This window comes from Cottoperca gobio, chromosome 2 (assembly GCF_900634415.1).
Source record: "Cottoperca gobio chromosome 2, fCotGob3.1, whole genome shotgun sequence".
Taxonomy (NCBI): domain Eukaryota; kingdom Metazoa; phylum Chordata; class Actinopteri; order Perciformes; family Bovichtidae; genus Cottoperca; species Cottoperca gobio.
In genome coordinates this window covers 3,894,379-3,912,595 of record NC_041356.1, presented here as the reverse complement: position 1 = coordinate 3,912,595, position 18,217 = coordinate 3,894,379, and the positions used below count along the sequence as shown (strand labels likewise).

Sequence of the window (18,217 nt, the reverse complement as noted above, 5' to 3'; positions counted from 1 at the left end):
AAAAATTCATTCTGATTCGGGACACTTTTGCAAGAGGAAGAATGTGTTATTTCTTTTTGTCTAAAATGACATAACCAAAAACTGGAGAGTTGACTTTGAATGGACTTCGAGTAACAATTTCACCATCTACATTTCAGCATCGAATCTGTAATAAATTATTTACTCACAATCTCTTTGATGAATTTATCCACAATGCCTCTATCCTGCAGGTTGTGAAGGTAGCGCGAGGCGGGGGAGTTAGCAATTAGCCGCAGCTGAGCTATGTTGGCCTGCTCATTGGCTTCAGGTGTGATGCCGATGGTGAAGAAGCGGACGCCCTGGTTCTTGGCATCAAGCACGGCTGAATATATGTCTGGGTTCCTGGGGTGCGAGATGCCGTCGAAGAGCAGCACGGCCACCTTGATGCTGCTGGGACTCGACTCCTCCAGGTAAATACGGGTGAGGTTAGTGATGGCGTAGGTGGTGTAGGTGCCGTGACCGATGTACGCGATGGGAGCTATTCGGGCCTTGAAGTCGTCAATGCCCCTCCACTGTTTGAAGGTCTGCTCTATGATGACATGGCTGCTGTACTGAAGGAGTGCTGCCCGGGAGCTGAGGCCCCGACCGGTCTGCAGCTGCAGGTTCTGCAGCCGCTGCATCACGTCTGAGGCGAAGCGTTTCTCCTGCGCATGGTTGTCCTTGGCGCTCTCTGAGCTGTCGATCAGAAAGGCTAACTCCAAACTGCAATCTTCATCTATGAGTGCTGAGATGGAAGAGGAGACAGCCATTTATTAGCAATGAGATTTAAGGAAGAATTAAGGGAATGCAGTTGGGACAGAGAGGTTTTTAGGAGCCTGGGGCGGCTTTTTATAATTATTTTCAATAAGAGTGAAGCGCGTTTGCTTTTTATCGCTTTATGCACCTCAAGGCATCATTTGCAAATTTTATTCATGGTCCAATAGGATGAATAGAAAGACAGGCCTTCTGGCGACGACTACAACAGGTGGTTTGTGTTAAGCTAACATTAGTTCACTTTCAGCGTCGCCCTAGGCAAGCCGAATACATATGTGAACAAATTGTAGCCTCAACTACTTTCTAACGTTAAGTTTAACTAACGCAACTGACAAAGTGTTAGCTAGCATAATTCTTACCCTGTAGTTAGACAAGGAATGCAGAGGCTAGGGACAGGTGATTCAGTGGTTGAAGATCAATAAAACAAATACGCAGCCAGCTGCTCTTTTTGTAATTGTAGGCTTCAACAGAAAAGGCAGTGCGGTGCGCCTCATGTATTCAACCTGCAAAATGGGATATTTCTGATCGGGGCCTTATTCGTTTTCTTGAGAGTTAGGTGTGAAGATCTATAGCCTACCACTCTCACACTAAATATGAAGCTAGAGCCAACCACTGGTTAGCTTAGCTTAGCGTAAAGATTGGAAACCGCTAGGCTAGAGCCAAGCTTTTTAAAAAGGAGTCCATATTACATTTTGGCATTTAAATCATTAGACGATTGCTGTTTTTGTTTTCACAACAAACCATCTAGTTAACTGCACATGATGGATTTTCCCAGTGTTTTCTGTTGCCAAGTTTTTGGCAACAAGTTTTGCCAAGCTTGTGTAGACCTTTTCAATCAAGATATATTACTTTAATTTCGACAAAGAAGAAGACCGTGTTCAGCTCTGCCTGAACACGATATATTAGTTGATGTGTGGTAGAAGACTTTCACATCCAGCCAAATATAAAGATCCAATTGATCACAGCCAAATGGATTTTATGAGTCAGGGAGAAATCTTTATCTATGAAGGGCTTAAAGTGATTTATTGACTATTTAGGCTCTACAGGCTGCCTATTCAGGAAAAGTATGATAAGTTCATGAATGTGACATATAATTTTGAAGAGGAAATAAAAGTAACTTAACTTGCTGTGCCAACCTTCAGCAATAGAAGGAGGTCACAGATCTAATATAGCCTGAAGATAAATCACATTCATCTTCACGGAAATATGTCACAGAGAGAATGCGCCTGGGGAAACAAGATTTTGAGCGAATAAAACATTTGGGTAACAGAGCACTGAACGGTCACACAGGAGATGGATGACTCTGAGAAGCCTGAGAGATATGATCAATCCAAGTGGATTGCATCCTCCAGCGATGTCCTTGTTGAGTATCATGTTCTATTTTTTTTACCTGTGGCAGCAGCTTTTTCTTCCCGGTGATGATAAAAGTGAAAGATGTTCTGCCTGTAAAGATTCCACACAACTTTTTCCTAGTAAGAGCATCAGTGGAAAAGAGCCAAAAAAACAGCCCCATGACAAATGTAAAAAAGAGACTACTTTAGACTTACATTTGCCATTCTGCGGAATGGAATTGGATGGATTTACTTTGCTCTTCTTCTTGGTGGTCACCACTTCTTCCTCATAGTCTTCTTCATATTCCTGTGCGCAAAGACCTTGAAGCCCCCACAGTAACAGCAGCCAGTGCAGTGAGGGGACCATGACTTCCCTGAGAGGTAAAGAGAAGAGAGAGATTGATAAAATAAAAAAGACCCAGACACATTTTAATACCTTACAAAAAAAACCCTGCACACACTCAGAGAACAAGCTTTAACAAGCATGCGTGTTTGAGACTCAGGCATCAAGCATGCATAACTCACAATGTTGCTGACTTAGCTCTCCAACGTGTTCAGCTCTACAAAGCTCTCCTGGCAGTGAGGGAATTCAGAAAAAGTGCAAATAAGGAAAAGGAAAGATTCTTCATTCAGTTAGTTAAGTCCCATCTCCTGAGCATCAGGCAGAGTCCTCTTCCAGGGTTTGATCTTAATTGAGTCTGTAGGTCAAGACACCTGATGGTGACAGCAGCAGCAGCAGCAGCAGTGTGTTGCCAAAAGTTTAGACTTTATTCTGGCTCTCATGAGACTCAGATTCAAGCCACTTTAAACTGGCAGTAAATTAAGGGAAGTCCAGCCCATTTTTAAACTCACTCACTCCCATTTAGGGGAGAGTGTGGGAGGGGTGCAGGGGGAGGCAGCTACAGACAGCCCTCATTATGACAGAGCAATGCTCCATCTTTTTTGTCATTTTCACTTTGTGAGCAGTGCTATATAAAACAGGAACAGAAAGGAAAGGCCCTGGGAATAAAACAATTTGTCCAAGACAGCTGCTTAAAATCATAACAGGGCTTTATCAATTTCTGCCAATGTGTTGTGTGGTCGTTCCCATTAAGGTCCTGGAGAGTTAGTATGACCAGTAGCTTATGTCGACTAATGTTAGCAAATGTTAGCTAACTTTAGATACATATTGCTGTCGACTATTAAACTGTATTTTAGCATTTACCATAATACTGGAATTGTCACTTGGGGCCACAGGGGCGCTGTTTAGCAAAGGTTACATAGTCTCGCTTTAGGCTACTTGCTTTTAACTGAACTGTTAAATGAACAATAAAATGTACAATTTGTGTGTAATTGTTTTTATGCCTCCACACCAGAGGCAGCTGCGGCCGGAGGCATTATGTTTCAGGTTGAACGTCCGTCTCATTCTCGTAAACTTAATATCTAAGGAACGCCTTGAGGGCATCTCTTCACATTTGGAATAAACTCAAGGATAGACTGATTAGAATTTGGTGGTCAAAAGGTCACAAAACATGGTTTTAGTCCTAACTCAAGAATTCATACAGTAATTATGACAATTTCCCACAAATGTCTAATAGGATAAAAAGATGAAGTGATGACATTTTGGACATTTTATTTCGGTTTAATTTCTATAACTTTATTTTACATTTTATTTGTTATATTTTATCCCTTATTTTAACTTGCACTTTTATTGTTCTCGTTTGGTTTTACTTTCGTGATCTTTTTATTTTTTATACATATTTAATTAGCATTGGTGGTGGGAGCCTGAGACTTAAGATCTGCATTGTGACAACTACTTTAATGTAATTAATGTGCATATGATAAATAAAGATCTTGAACTTGGCCTCTTTGGGGCTACAGTGAACTTGTTAGCCAACAGTTGCTTACTTACACACACATTTACACACTTCTTTTATCTGTTTGGTTAAATGCTCGCTATCGTTCACAGAGCTAGTGGCTAACTTTGTCTGTCTGCCATTTAGTGCTGGACAAGAAGTGCATATTTAGAGATTGTTTTCTGAAAACACCTGCCTGTTGCAGCCGACAGTGATGAGAGCTGTGAGAGTGAACCAAAACAGTAGCGTTGTGGGCAGTTACCAAAACAATCAACTGAAAGATGCTATGAAGCTCCATCAAGCTGAGGGGAAGTGCAGAATTCATCACTACAAGCAACCTCTTTCACATTACACGTAATCATTTAATCCATTGTTGTTATAAAAATATTTATTATAGCTGCTTTAAAGTGTGTAGTATTAATGTTTTCCTCTGTTGTACTTCCAGGGGCCTTCGCCCTCGGTATAATCCAGAAAGCTGGTGATTTATACCCTAAGGCAACACACCTTACAAGAGCAGTGTACGGTGATTTATCTGTGGAAACACCTCGAGCAGTCTTTATCTTGGCATAATTTACTGTAAACATACACCGCTAGAAACCAGTAAGCAGTAAATATGTATGAAGGCTAGTGCCACTGTAGTATTACAGCTAGAAACATCTTTCATTCTTCTCTCACAAGACAAGCGTTTGTCTTTTGTCTTCAGTCTTGGCATTCAAATTGTTGAGATATCATCAAAATGAGTGGGATCTAGCCACGCATCTCAGATTCTGTACATTAACACAAAAATAAATCTGTTTCTGCCAGAGGTCTCTTCAAAGCCGCGCGTGAGAGGTTATCACAGTCCGGTTTTTAGTGAAACCTGATGCTCTTTTTTTCCCCAGCACCAAAGAATAAGTCTCATAACTCCTTAATCTCATTATAATTCCTATGTAGTCCTGGATCAGAGGATTCTTAACATCCCATGAGACTGTCTGCAGCCATAAAAACTGAAACTGGAATCACATAACTCTGCAACAGGGATGACAGTGTGTGTTTTTATTGCCTCCTGTATTACTGAAAGCAAGGAAAGGTGAGCTGTCACTCAAGAATGCTCACCCTGAAAGATAGACCTCCTTAAAAAAGGTTCCGCTCCCTGTCCTTTGTGTGTAGAGCTGATTAAGCAAAGCGAGGGTTTATTGGAATTATTTCTGTCGTTTTATTATTGTGTGGAACTAGTGCTTGTCTGACCCTAAAGTTTTGAAAGGCACCGCTTTGGCTTCTTCACATATTTTAAAGTTCAGACAATGTTGCATAATGCACAATATATGGAAAAACTAGGACACAGCAAACCACCGAGTTTCAATATGAGGTTCCATATACAAATGGAAACCGCAGAATAAGTTATGGTATGCCAAAATAGGACAGCTGTAAATCCACATACTTGTGACAATCTTTTAAAAAAGCATTAAAAAGTTAACTTCTCACTTTCTTGATTTCTTTCCCAGCAGGGGTTGTGAAATAATAAGCCTACACCTTGTAAAGCAGACCCCACAGTGTCCATGAAGCCAGCAATTACTGCAGGTGACATTCATTCAACATGTACAAGTCAAGAGATGAATAAAGATGGTCCGATCTAAAAGAGCACAGTGCTGCTCTGAGCTGATGCAGACACTAATAAAGGGCATCAATAAAAAACAGGACCTGGCATTTTTTAAATCTTCAAGAGTGCATAGTTTCCTCAGAAAAGATGACGGGATTATGAAACATTGAGCTCCTGGGCACTGACAGGCATAAGGCCCCACCGACTCTTCTACACACAGACACACATCTTTTTGTTGTTGCTTTGTCTCTTTGTAGTAATTTTGTATCTCTTTCTAGTCATGTTGTGTCTCTTTCTAGTCATTTTGTGTCTCTTTCTAGTCATTTTGTGTCTCTTTGTAGTCATTTTGTGTCTTTTTGTAGTCATTTTGTGTGTCTTTGTAGTCATGTTGTGTCTCTTTCTAGTCATTTTGTGTCTGGTCTAGTCATGTTGTGTCTCTTTGTAGTCATTCTGTGTCTTTTTGTAGTCATTTTGTGTCTTTTTCTAGTCATTTTGTGTCTCTTTCTAGTCATTTTGTGTGTCTTTCTAGTCATGTTGTGTCTCTTTCTAGTCATTTTGTGTCTGGTCTAGTCATGTTGTGTCTCTTTGTAGTCATTTTGTGTCTTTTTGTAGTCATTTTGTGTCTTTTTCTAGTCATTTTGTGTCTCTTTCTAGTCATTTTGTGTGTCTCTCTAGTCATGTTGTGTCACTTTCTAGTCATTTTGTGTCTGGTCTAGTCATGTTGTGTCTCTTTGTAGTCATTTTGTGTCTTTTTGTAGTCATTTTGTGTCTTTTCTAGTCATGTTGTGTCTCTTTCTAGTCATTTTGTGTCTCTTTGTAGTCATTTTGTGTCTCTTTGTAGTCATTTAGTGTCTCTTTCTAGTCATGTTGTGTCTCTTTGTAGTCATTTTGTGTCTCTTTGTAGTCATTTTGTGTCTTTTTGTAGTCATTTTGTGTGTCTTTGTAGTCATTTTGTGTCTTTTTCTAGTCATTTTGTGTCTCTTTCTAGTCATTTTGTGTGTCTTTCTAGTCATGTTGTGTCTCTTTGTAGTCATTTTGTGTCTGGTCTAGTCATGTTGTGTCTTTTTGTAGTCATTTTGTGTCTTTTTCTAGTCATTTTGTGTCTTTTTCTAGTCATTTTGTGTCTCTTTCTAGTCATTTTGTGTGTCTTTCTAGTCATGTTGTGTCTCTTCTAGTCATTTTGTGTCTGGTCTAGTCATGTTGTGTCTCTTTGTAGTCATTTTGTATCTCTTTGTAGTCATTTTGTGTCTTTTTGTAGTCGTCTCTCTTTGTAGTCATTTTGTATCTCTTTGTAGTCATTTTGTGTCTTTTTCTAGTCATTTTGTGTCTCTTTGTAGTAATTTTGTGTCTCTTTGTAGTAATTTTGTTTCTCTTTGTAGTAATTTTGTGTCTTTTTGTAGTAATTTTGTGTCTCTTTGTAGTAATTTTGTGTCTCTTTGTAGTCATTTTGTGTCTTTTTGTAGTCATTTTGTGTCTCTTTGTAGTCATTTTGTGTGTCTTTGTAGTCATTTTGTGTCTTTTTCTAGTCATTGTGTGTCTCTTTCTAGTCATTTTGTGTGTCTTTGTAGTCATGATGTGTCTCTTTCTAGTCATGTTGTGTCTTTTTCTAGTCATTTTGTGTCTCTTTCTAGTCATTTTGTGTGTCTTTCTAGTCACGTTGTGTCTCTTTCTAGTCATATTGTGTCTGGTCTAGTCATGTTGTGTCTCTTTGTAGTCATTTTGTGTCTTTTTGTAGTCATTTTGTATCTCTTTCTAGTCATATTGTGTCTGGTCTAGTCATGTTGTGTCTCTTTGTAGTCATTTTGTGTCTTTTTGTAGTCATTTTGTATCTCTTTGTAGTCATTTTGTGTCTCTTTGTAGTCATTTTGTGTCTCTTTGTAGTCATTTTGTGTCTCTTTGTAGTCATTTTGTGTGTCTTTCTAGTCATGTTGTGGTCTCTTTGTAGTCATTTCGTGTCTCTTTCTAGTCATTTTGTGTCTCTTTCTAGTCAAATTGTGTCTCTTTCTAGTCATTTTGTGTGTCTTTCTAGTCATGTTGTGTCTCTTTCTAGTCATTTCGTGTGTCTTTCTAGTCATGTTGTGTCTCTTTGTAGTCATTTTGTGTCTCTTTGTAGTCATTTTGTGTCTTTTTGTAGTCATTTTGTGTCTCTTTCTAGTCATTTCGTGTGTCTTTCTAGTCATGTTGTGTCTCTTTCTAGTCATTTCGTGTGTCTTTCTAGTCATGTTGTGGTCTTTCTAGTCATTTTGTGTGTCTTTCTAGTCATGTTGTGTCTCTTTCTAGTCATTTTGTGTCTTTCTAGTCATGTTGTGTCTCTTTCTAGTCAAATTGTGTCTCTTTCTAGTCATTTTGTGTGTCTTTCTAGTCATTTTGTGTGTCTTTCTAGTCATGTTGTGTCTCTTTCTAGTCATTTTGTGTGTCTTTCTAGTCATGTTATGTCTCTTTGTAGTCATTTTGTGTCTCTTTCTAGTCATTTTGTGTCTTTTTGTAGTCATTTTGTATCTCTTTGTAGTCATTTTGTGTTCTTTTGTAGTCATTTCGTGTGTCTTTCTAGTCATGTTGTGATCTCTTTCTAGTCATTTCGTGTGTCTTTCTAGTCATGTTGTGTCTCTTTCTAGTCATTTTGTGTCGGGTCTAGTCATGTTGTGTCTCTTTGTAGTCATTTTGTGTCTCTTTGTAGTCATTTTGTGTCTTTTTGTAGTAATTTTGTGTCTCTTTGTAGTCATTTTGTATCTCTTTGTAGTCATTTCGTGTGTTTTTCTAGTCATTTTGTGTCTTTAGTCATTTTGTGTCTCTTTCTAGTAATTTCTAGTCATTTTGCTTCTCTTTCTATTCATTTTGAGTCTTTTCCTGGTTCTCTTTGAGTGATGTGTTGTAGGTGAAGGCCAGGGAGGCCCTGCCACTTTGGGCCCCTGGGCCTGTGTCCATTTGTATGGTATAAAAACAGGAGGAAAAACAAGTGTTAAACTTTCTTTTATGACCCAGCGGAAGCCACCACTTAGCTCTTTGATTTTCCTAACCCCTGCAGGTATCTTTCCTGTGACATTTAGTTTAACCACTGTTTTTAGAAGATAATGCATGTTTCTTCAACATATAGTTACAGCACTGACTGACAACAGTGGCTGTTGGTTGTTAGCGGGTAAATGGCAAACACCATGTAAGTGTACTTAGAGAAACAGATATGTATGTCCCAACAAGTTTTCATTCCAGTCCGATCTAAAGGGGAGTTGACAGCTACACCACAGACCAGGTAAAACTGAAAATAATCCTTAAAGTGGAACTGTCACGGCATATCAGAGGAATGCATTACTGGTTGCCGTACCAGAAACACTCACATAAAGTTTTATAAGTTGTCAATCACAGATAAAAATGCATGAATGAGCTTCATACACGTTTTGCTTTTCTTGTACCTGACAGTCATTGTCTTAGTTTATAATTTAAACATACTAACGTTTGCTAATTAGCATCAAAAGGTGGCATTCACATGCTCCTCAAATGGTCCCATTTCCCCGAGTTGGGGAACATTCAGCAGTACATTCCCTAAATGTACATACATATTGCTTTACCTGACTTGTTATTGGGGTTAATGCTAATTTTTAACTTTTCTAACTAATCGAGCTCACTCTTCCTGGACAGTAACTAATACAATAAAAACCAAAAATACAATATGTGAATTATCAAAACGTTTTCTTACCATCAACCCAACATTTACTTCCGTCTGCCATGTAGAAACGTATGCATGTAATATGACTTCAACTCGTCAGGTCATGTGCCAAAACCTCTTGCCGACTTTCCAAGTTATTGTTCCAACTTGAGGGATTTGTCAGGAAGTCATCTTTATGATTATTCCGACACAACGTGAATGCAGCAAAAGCAGAGCTGATGATGGGAATGTTGTTAGTTTTGCAGGCTTTTGGTAATAAAGCAAAGTATTGGAGAAACAAATGTTGACCTGATGGTGGTGCTAGAGAAAACGCTGAGGGATCATCAAATCATCAGGATTCATCCTCTGTGGACCACGAATGTCTGTACAAAATGTCATGACAACCCATCCAACAGTTGTTGAGATATTTTAGTCTGGACTACATCGCTACATTGCCTCGAGCCATGCCACTAACCAGGCTTAAAAGAATCCCAGCGCTGGAAGCTACCACCTGTTTCAGCGTATTCATCACCTTTACGGTATTGAAAAAATGTTTCCTCACCTTTGGAAGGTCAAAGGTCGCCAGCTGTTGAAGTGTCCCAAGTGTGATGAAGGGGGGCTTTGAAAAAGCTGAGACAATGCACAGGTGAGTCATTTGTTTGGGATGGGAAACATTTGCAAGCACTTGAATAAAATGTTATTGTTGTGGATACAAACACAGAGCAGGTTCTCCGGATCACTCCACAATGTGGCTTATCAGACTTTTCTAAAATGGTAACAAGTCTATTCTTGCATGTTGTGAACCCACTGATCTTGATCACTGTGGCTACAGTAACACAATCACAGTCTTTCCAAACACCGATGAGTAATACATGGAATCCTTTTGGAAAACATGGCAGAGTGAGCTCAACGTTGCTCCCATTAGGTCAACATTTTTCATAAGAAATGTTTAAATTGACATTCAGATTGTTCTCCTGCTGTAATAATCCAACAACACAAAGCACAAAAGCCTGGCAACACAGAGTATTCTCACTCATCACTCATCACACTTTACTTTGGGGCATGCACAGAATAGTTTATTCAAATATGTGCTGTGTTTTCACAGACAAATACAGACTAGTAGAGATGCATCTGTGCCTTCAGATAGCCACATACTTATGAGCAGATAGAAGGAGTGATACCAAGCCTTGTGCAATCAGTCACAGTAATATGCAAAACACTTTTAAAGAGAAATTAACTCATTTTGACTGAACGCACTTGAAACATAGTGACTCTGATTTACATACAAATGTACCAGAGGGCTTGTTTGTTCAGACTCTGTGTACAAATCACACATTTTACATTACGCTTCAAACTGAGGCTAAAACCACTGCAGGATTTAAGTCTTCAATCAAACACAAGCATTACATTGGTCACACACACGCACACGCTCGCGCACACACACACGCACACGCACACGCACACGCACACGCACACACAGAACTATCCTCTGCACATTCCTTCTCTTTTAATGCAGCAGTACCCTCTAGTGTAAATATGGAGGACACACTTCTCCAGGCTTACAATGCACACACGCGCTCCACCCTAAACTCCAAACTGAATACTAATATTGTAGATATTATGTAGGAGCCATTACAGTTTTTCTAATTTGCTTTGGCTCAATTCTTGAATGAGAATATATATTTATTTTTTTACTAAACTCTTGCACCTTTTTGGGCATTGATGTCATTTTGTGGCACATTTTCAGTTCACTGTATTTACTGTATACATACTAATGTGAATATCCTTTTTCTGTGTCCTATAGTATTGACTTTATATAAACTTTATCCTACTGTTGAAATTGGAATATAAAGCTCAGTGCGATATACAATAATATTTAGAGTTGTGATGAAACAGATGTGACAGTTTACAAAGTGTTGAGACTGTTTCATAGAATGAGTTATAGTTCTTTTTAAGAAATCAATTAACGTTACCGTTTGTACTTACAGGAAAAGATAGCCCTCTGGTGCAGGTGGCACCAGTGGCGGTTCTAGACCAATATCCTTCGGGGGGGGCCGCCAAGTGTTTTGTCAGAGGGGCACATTCAACCCGAGGTATATTCAACCTGGGACAAAAGAGACGAAGCAGTGTTCAAGCCTTCAATATTTTTAGTTAAGTATAAATAATAGTGCACAACAAAAACAATACCATGATCGGTATGTTCCTGACTGATGACAGCATCTCTCCAGTAATCATTCATGTTATTAGCGTGGCGTGCGTGTATTGTACAATCTTCGTTCGGAGGGGGGGGCACAGGTGGGTCCAGGCTCAGTGTTACAGGGACACTGGCCCCTGTTGGCCCGCCCAAAAAAAACGCCACTGCTGGTGGATGCTAATGTGTGTGTGTGTGTGTGTGTGTGTGTGTGTGTGTGTGTGTGTGTGTGTGTGTGTGTGGGGAGCGGAGTGGGAAGTGCACCCTTCAACTAAAAACCTGATGTAGTGCCCTCTATGGTAAATCAGAATCAGAAATCCTTTATTAGTCCCACAACAGGGACATCTACCTGTTTACAGGAACAAGAAAGTAAAGTGGCGAGTACACAATAATTAAATAGAGTAACAGTAGTATAAGTACACAGTCGTTGATAAAAGTGGTAAAAGTGAATAATGTGCTTTTCCCGTGGAGCAAATGTGATGCAGTGCATAGACTGCCCTACATGCAATAACACGTTGTGCATTTGGTTCCCCACCACATGCAGCTGGTGCTATTTTTAAACTGTTGGGCCCTGCCCTGCACACAGCCTGCGTCCACCACTGTTAATACGGGTCTTTTCAAATAACAGCAAATACAGAAAGGAAAGTTTGTTGAAGGGCTTTATAGAACTTTGCAGCTACTTTGGTTCAGTTTTTATAGAAATAGAAAGACTTTCCCATTTACTGTTGAATGTTATAATGTGTGATCTTCTGTGTATTGTGAATTACTGTTTTATGCTTTTCAACATTAAATAATTAACTTACTGTTTGTGTAATGATCAAATGTGGAAGTGTTTGAAATATTTACTGGATAAAAACACAATTTTTGTCTATCTACACTTCATTCTGTGTGAGATGCACTACGTTATATCTACACTTCATTCTGTGTGAGATACACTACGTTACATCTACACTTCATTCTGTGTGAGATACACTACGTTACATCTACACTTCATTCTGTGTGAGATACACTACGTTACATCTACACTTCATTCTGTGTAAGATACACTACGTTACATCTACACTTCATTCTGTGTAAGATACACTACGTTACATCTACACTTCATTCTGTGTAAGATACACTACGTTACATCTACACTTCATTCTGTGTAAGATACACTACGTTACATCTACACTTCATTCTGTGTAAGATACACTACGTTACATCTACACTTCATTCTGTGTGAGATACACTACATTACATCTACACTTCATTCTGTGTGAGATACACTACATTACATCTACACTTCATTGTGTAAGATACACTACGTTACATCTACACTTCATTCTGTGTGAGATACACATTACATCTATACTTCATTCTGTGTTAGATACACTACGTTACATCTACACTTCATTCTGTGTAAGATACACTACGTTACATCTACACTTCATTCTGTGTGAGATACACTACGTTACATCTACACTTCATTCTGTGTAAGATACACTACATTACATCTACACTTCATTCTGTGTAAGATACACTACATTACATATGCACTTCATTCTATGTAAGATACACTACATTACATCTATACTTCATTCTGTGTAAGATACACTACATTACATATGCACTTCATTCTGTGTAAGATACACTACATTACATCTATACTTCATTCTGTGTAAGATACACTACATTACATATGCACTTCATTCTGTGTAAGATACACTACATTACATATGCACTTCATTCTGTGTAAGATACACTACATTACATCTATCACTTCATTCTGTGTAAAATACACTACATTACATATGCACTTCATTCTGTGTAAGATACACTACATTACATCTACACTTCATTCTGTGTGAGATACACTACGTTACATCTACACTTCATTCTGTGTAAGATACACTACGTTACATCTACACTTCATTCTGTGTAAGATACACTACGTTACATCTACACTTCATTCTGTGTAAGATACACTACGTTACATCTACACTTCATTCTGTGTGAGATACACTACGTTACATCTACACTTCATTCTGTGTGAGATACACTACGTTACATCTACACTTCATTCTGTGTAAGACATACATACATCTAGCACTTCATTCTGTGTGAGATACACTACGTTCATCTCACTCTTCTGTGTGAGATACACTACGTTACATCTACACTTCATTCTGTGTAAGATACACTACGTTACATCTACACTTCATTCTGTGTAAGATACACTACAGTTACATCTACACTTCATTCTGTGTGAAGATACATTACGTACATCTACACTTCATTCTGTGTAAGATACACTACGTTACATCTACACTTCATTCTGTGTAGATACACTACGTTACATCTACACTTCATTCTGTGTAAGATACACTACATTACATCTCCACTTCATTCTGTGTAAGATACACTACGTTACATCTACCACTTCATTCTGTGTAAGATACACTACGTTACATCTACACTTCATTCTGTGTAAGATACACTACATTACATCTACACTTCATTCTGTGTAAGATACACTACGTTACATCTACACTTCATTCTGTGTGAGATACACTACGTTACATCTACACTTCATTCTGTGTAAGATACCCTACGTTACATCTACACTTCAGTCTGTGTAAGATTACACTACGTTACATCTACACTTCATTCTGTGTAAGATACACTACGTTACATCTACACTTCATTCTGTGTGAGATACACTACATTACATCTACACTTCATTCTGTGTAAGATACACTACATTACATATGCACTTCATTCTGTGTAAGATACACTACATTACATATGCACTTCATTCTGTGTAAGATACACTACATTACATCTATACTTCATTCTGTGTAAGATACACTACATTACATATGCACTTCATTCTGTGTAAGATACACTACATTACATCTATACTTCATTCTGTGTGAGATACACTACATTACATATGCACTTCATTCTGTGTAAGATACACTACATTACATATGCACTTCATTCTGTGTAAGATACACTACATTACATATGCACTTCATTCTGTGTAAGATACACTACATTACATCTATACTTCATTCTGTGTAAAATACACTACATTACATATGCACTTCATTCTGTGTAAGATACACTACATTACATCTACACTTCATTCTGTGTGAGATACACTACGTTACATCTACACTTCATTCTGTGTAAGATACACTACGTTACAGCTACACTTCATTCTGTGTGAGATACACTACGTTACATCTACACTTCATTCTGTGTGAGATACACTACATCACATCTACACTTCATTCTGTGTAAGATACATTACATCACATCTACACTTCATTCTGTGTGAGATACACTACGTTACATCTACACTTCATTCTGTGTGAGATACACTACGTTACATCTACACTTCATTCTGTGTAAGATACACTACGTTACATCTACACTTCATTCTGTGTAAGATACACTACGTTACATCTCCACTTCATTCTGTGTGAGATACACTACGTTACATCTACACTTCATTCTGTGTAAGATACACTACGTTACATCTACACTTCATTCTGTGTAAGATACACTACGTTACAGCTACACTTCATTCTGTGTAAGATACACTACGTTACATCTCCACTTCATTCTGTGTGAGATACACTACGTTACATCTACACTTCATTCTGTGTAAGATACACTACGTTACATCTACACTTCATTCTGTGTAAGATACACTACATTACATCTATACTTCATTCTGTGTAAGATACACATTTGCAATGTTGGAAAGCAAAACACTTTATTTTACAGTCTGTGATTTCCTGCAAAGGACTTTGACATTTGCTACAAATTATAAGCGCAATATAGACATTTCTTTCAAGTTTGTTTATTTCTTCTAAAATAACTATTATAAACCCAAAGAAATAATTCTTCTCAATCAATAAACAAATCATGAGTTCATTCATAAAAGTTGAGAGAATTCTGTTTCCTGTTCTTATGACCTCATTATGACATCATTAACATAAGTTTAATAAGTTATAAGTGAAGGTTTATTTATGAAAGAAGGTAAATGTGGACATAAAGTGCATTTACAAGCTGACAATTATTCAAATGATATGTTGTTTGTAGTCACTCGAGTCACTACTTGAACGCCTGGTGACTCCACAGTGACATTATACAGCTGAAGTATTAAGCAGGAGTGTGTGTGTGTGTGTTAATGTGTGTCACTGATGATTTCTTTCTACCATTTTCCAGTCATGTTGAGAAGAAGTCTCCGCCTGCAGGAAGCAGGTTATTATACAGAGCAGGGAACTCCTACTGTTTGCTACAAGGAGGTCATCTGCAGGTGAGTTGCTGTAATGTGTGTGTGCACGTTGTGTCCTGTATGCTGTGGAGTCAGCACCGTATACTTCTTCACACGGATCACTCTGTACTTACTTCTCTTGCATCTTTTAGGGTTGTTCAGAGAAGGAAAGGTTGTGGTCACCGTCGTGTAGACTCAATAGATCACCACGAGTCAATCGACGACCCACAACACATTCAGAAAGGGATGTGGGCTAGAGCTAGGACTATTGGACTAAAAAAGATCATCAAATGTTTCTTCCTCCTGCTCTTTATCGCTGCTAGTGAGTGACTTCTCGTACAAGTGAAAGTTTTTGCAAGATTCCTTGTCAATAAAAATCAAATGACTAAACGTTCTGCTCACTCAGGATCGCTACACTACGCACACGTGTGTAATCAAATAAATGAAGTCCAGCAGGAGTTGCAGATATTCAAACCGCAGATGAACATTTTCGCTCCAGACACAATACCCAACTTTGCCTCAGTCTCAAGGTGAGCCATCTTCATCATCTGCTTTTTTGTGTAACTTACATAGAAGTTGATTTATAACTTTGCATTTGTGTCCTTGATGTGTGTGCATGCAGGAGCCAGGGTTTTACACCATTTATCGTCGGACACATATTGGCCCCAAAAGCACATTAGCATCGTTTGGGATAAAATACTCTACTGGTGGTATTCACCCAAAGCCCAGACAACAGTGATCCAGGTAGGAATCTGTCACTTCTGGTGTTCAATATCAAATGAAATGGAGAACAGTTGTAGTTTATGATCTGTGGAGATTCAAATATTTACCTTCTTCCCCTCAGGGACATTCACCATTGCAGCAAGGAAACTGCTGGACCTTTTCAGGAGAACAAGGACATTTATTCATCTCCCTTTCCCACCCCGTCTCCATCACTAAAGTGACACTCGGCCACATAGCAAAGAGCCAGGCCATCCACGGACACATCGGCAGTGCACCGAGGGAGTTTGCAGTCTACGTAAGTCGCACACTTTCTGTTATTACCCTCGATATGTCCCGCATACTTTTTGTTCTTCACACAGTGCACGACAAAGCTGCAGAACTCACCTGTCTGTCTTTCTTCTGCAGGGACTCAGGACAGAAGACGAGGAGGGAACCTTTTTAGGGACGCTATTTTACGATCAAGATGGAGCAGCGTTTCAGACTTTCGACCTGCCTGTGAGTACGATATGAGTGAGACTGTGTAGCTTTGACCAACATGCATTTTGTTAATCGGTCAAATGAAAAGTTATTGTGAGGTTTACCAAGATCACTGCACAATATATGGCTTTGTATAGGACAACAAGTAGAGATTAGTTTGAACTGTTCTCCTGTAAATAAAACCTCTTTCTGCCATATTTGATGGCTGCAAACTGCGGGAGTTAAACTGTGTTATAGATAAAGGTGGAGCTGCTATTAAAACTAGATGCAAACACCACGTAATCAAAACAGATGCAAGGTGCATGCACATGTCTTCTCTTTGTCTCGTTGTCTCTGTAACAATGCCTGACTGTCTTTATTCACGTCTCTCTCGTGTCTCTTACCAGAATCCAGACCAAGAAGTCTTCAGACATGTGATTCTACAGATCGACAACAACTGGGGAAACATGGACTACACCTGCCTCTACAGCTTCACGGTTCACGGTGATGTGATGGGTGGAACATATGAAGTTCAACGAACAGAGAATACAATTAATAATTAATACAATTGTCACCAAGTGGGTGACAATGTTTACAGACAATCAGCCGATTGTGGCTCACCATCCAACTCCCATCCTGCAAACCAGCCTTTGATTCACCTGCCAGAGTGGCCATTTCTCAATGCTAACAGCCTTCCCTGGAATCAGCGGCCCAATCTTATCACAGATACAGATTACAGCAGGTGAGCATTTTCCAACATATGAGAGGTAACAATTACATTGTTATATATTTAAATCCCTGATCCTGCTCCATAATAACAAAGACAAAGCTGTACATTAAGTTCATCCTACGGGCCTTGTGATCAGCATGAAGCACATATAAGTACACACATCCTCCAGCAGAGTCTCTGGCTCCATCTAGTGTCAGACTACATATACTGCATGAGGAGACAAGAGCTACAGGTTTGTAAATCACTGTCTGCTGCTACTAGTGATGGGAAGGTCCCGCTCTTTTCAAAGATTCGGCTCTTTTGGCTCCCTTAGAAGAGCCAGGTCTTACGGCTCCAAAATGGCTTTTCATTTAGTATCACTCTAAGCCTTCTATTTTAGCCTAATTTAGTAATTATAAATGGTTTGTGTGTTGGTAAGCAATTTTTCATTCAGTGTTTTCATAAATACCTTATTTTTCAGCATTTTGTTCGTTACAAAAAAAAAAAACACAGTTACTTATTGTTTAACATTTTAATCAAACCTTTAAATGAACAACTGAACACAGAACCACAGCAAACAGATCAAATAAATAAAGGCCAAAATCTTAACATTATGACACTTTAGATAAAAGTCCTTAGTGCAGAGCTTCCTTTTCGGTTTTCGCTCATTTCTTCGCTTTCTCCCGACGCGCTTGCATTTAAATCCGGCTCC

The 18,217-nt window shown here is 38.8% G+C and overlaps 1 protein-coding gene and 1 long non-coding RNA gene across 3 annotated transcripts in view; one reads left to right on the top strand and one right to left on the bottom strand.

Moving 5' to 3' along the window:
* LOC115018235 (collagen alpha-1(XXVIII) chain-like) overlaps positions 1–2,859 on the bottom strand; it is a 30,230-nt gene extending 27,371 nt beyond the window's left edge. Inside the window, exons 1-3 of one of the 2 annotated variants that reach the window (XM_029447152.1) lie at positions 2,628–2,859; positions 2,319–2,476; positions 168–742 (exon numbers count right to left, since the gene is read on the bottom strand). In XM_029447152.1, coding sequence (XP_029303012.1) covers positions 168–742; positions 2,319–2,469 — 726 coding nt within the window. In that variant the 5' untranslated portion in view covers positions 2,470–2,476; positions 2,628–2,859. Of the gene's footprint in view, positions 1–167; positions 743–1,130; positions 1,397–2,318; positions 2,477–2,627 lie in introns of those variants that run through there. The other variant, XM_029447159.1, reaches the window with a different exon arrangement.
* LOC115018270 (uncharacterized) lies at positions 245–16,568 on the top strand. Its single transcript, XR_003833344.1, has 6 exons — positions 245–428; positions 15,569–15,659; positions 15,770–15,939; positions 16,024–16,147; positions 16,240–16,361; positions 16,462–16,568. It is a non-coding gene; the product is annotated as an uncharacterized LOC115018270 (long non-coding RNA).
* Positions 16,569–18,217: the final 1,649 nt, after the last annotated feature.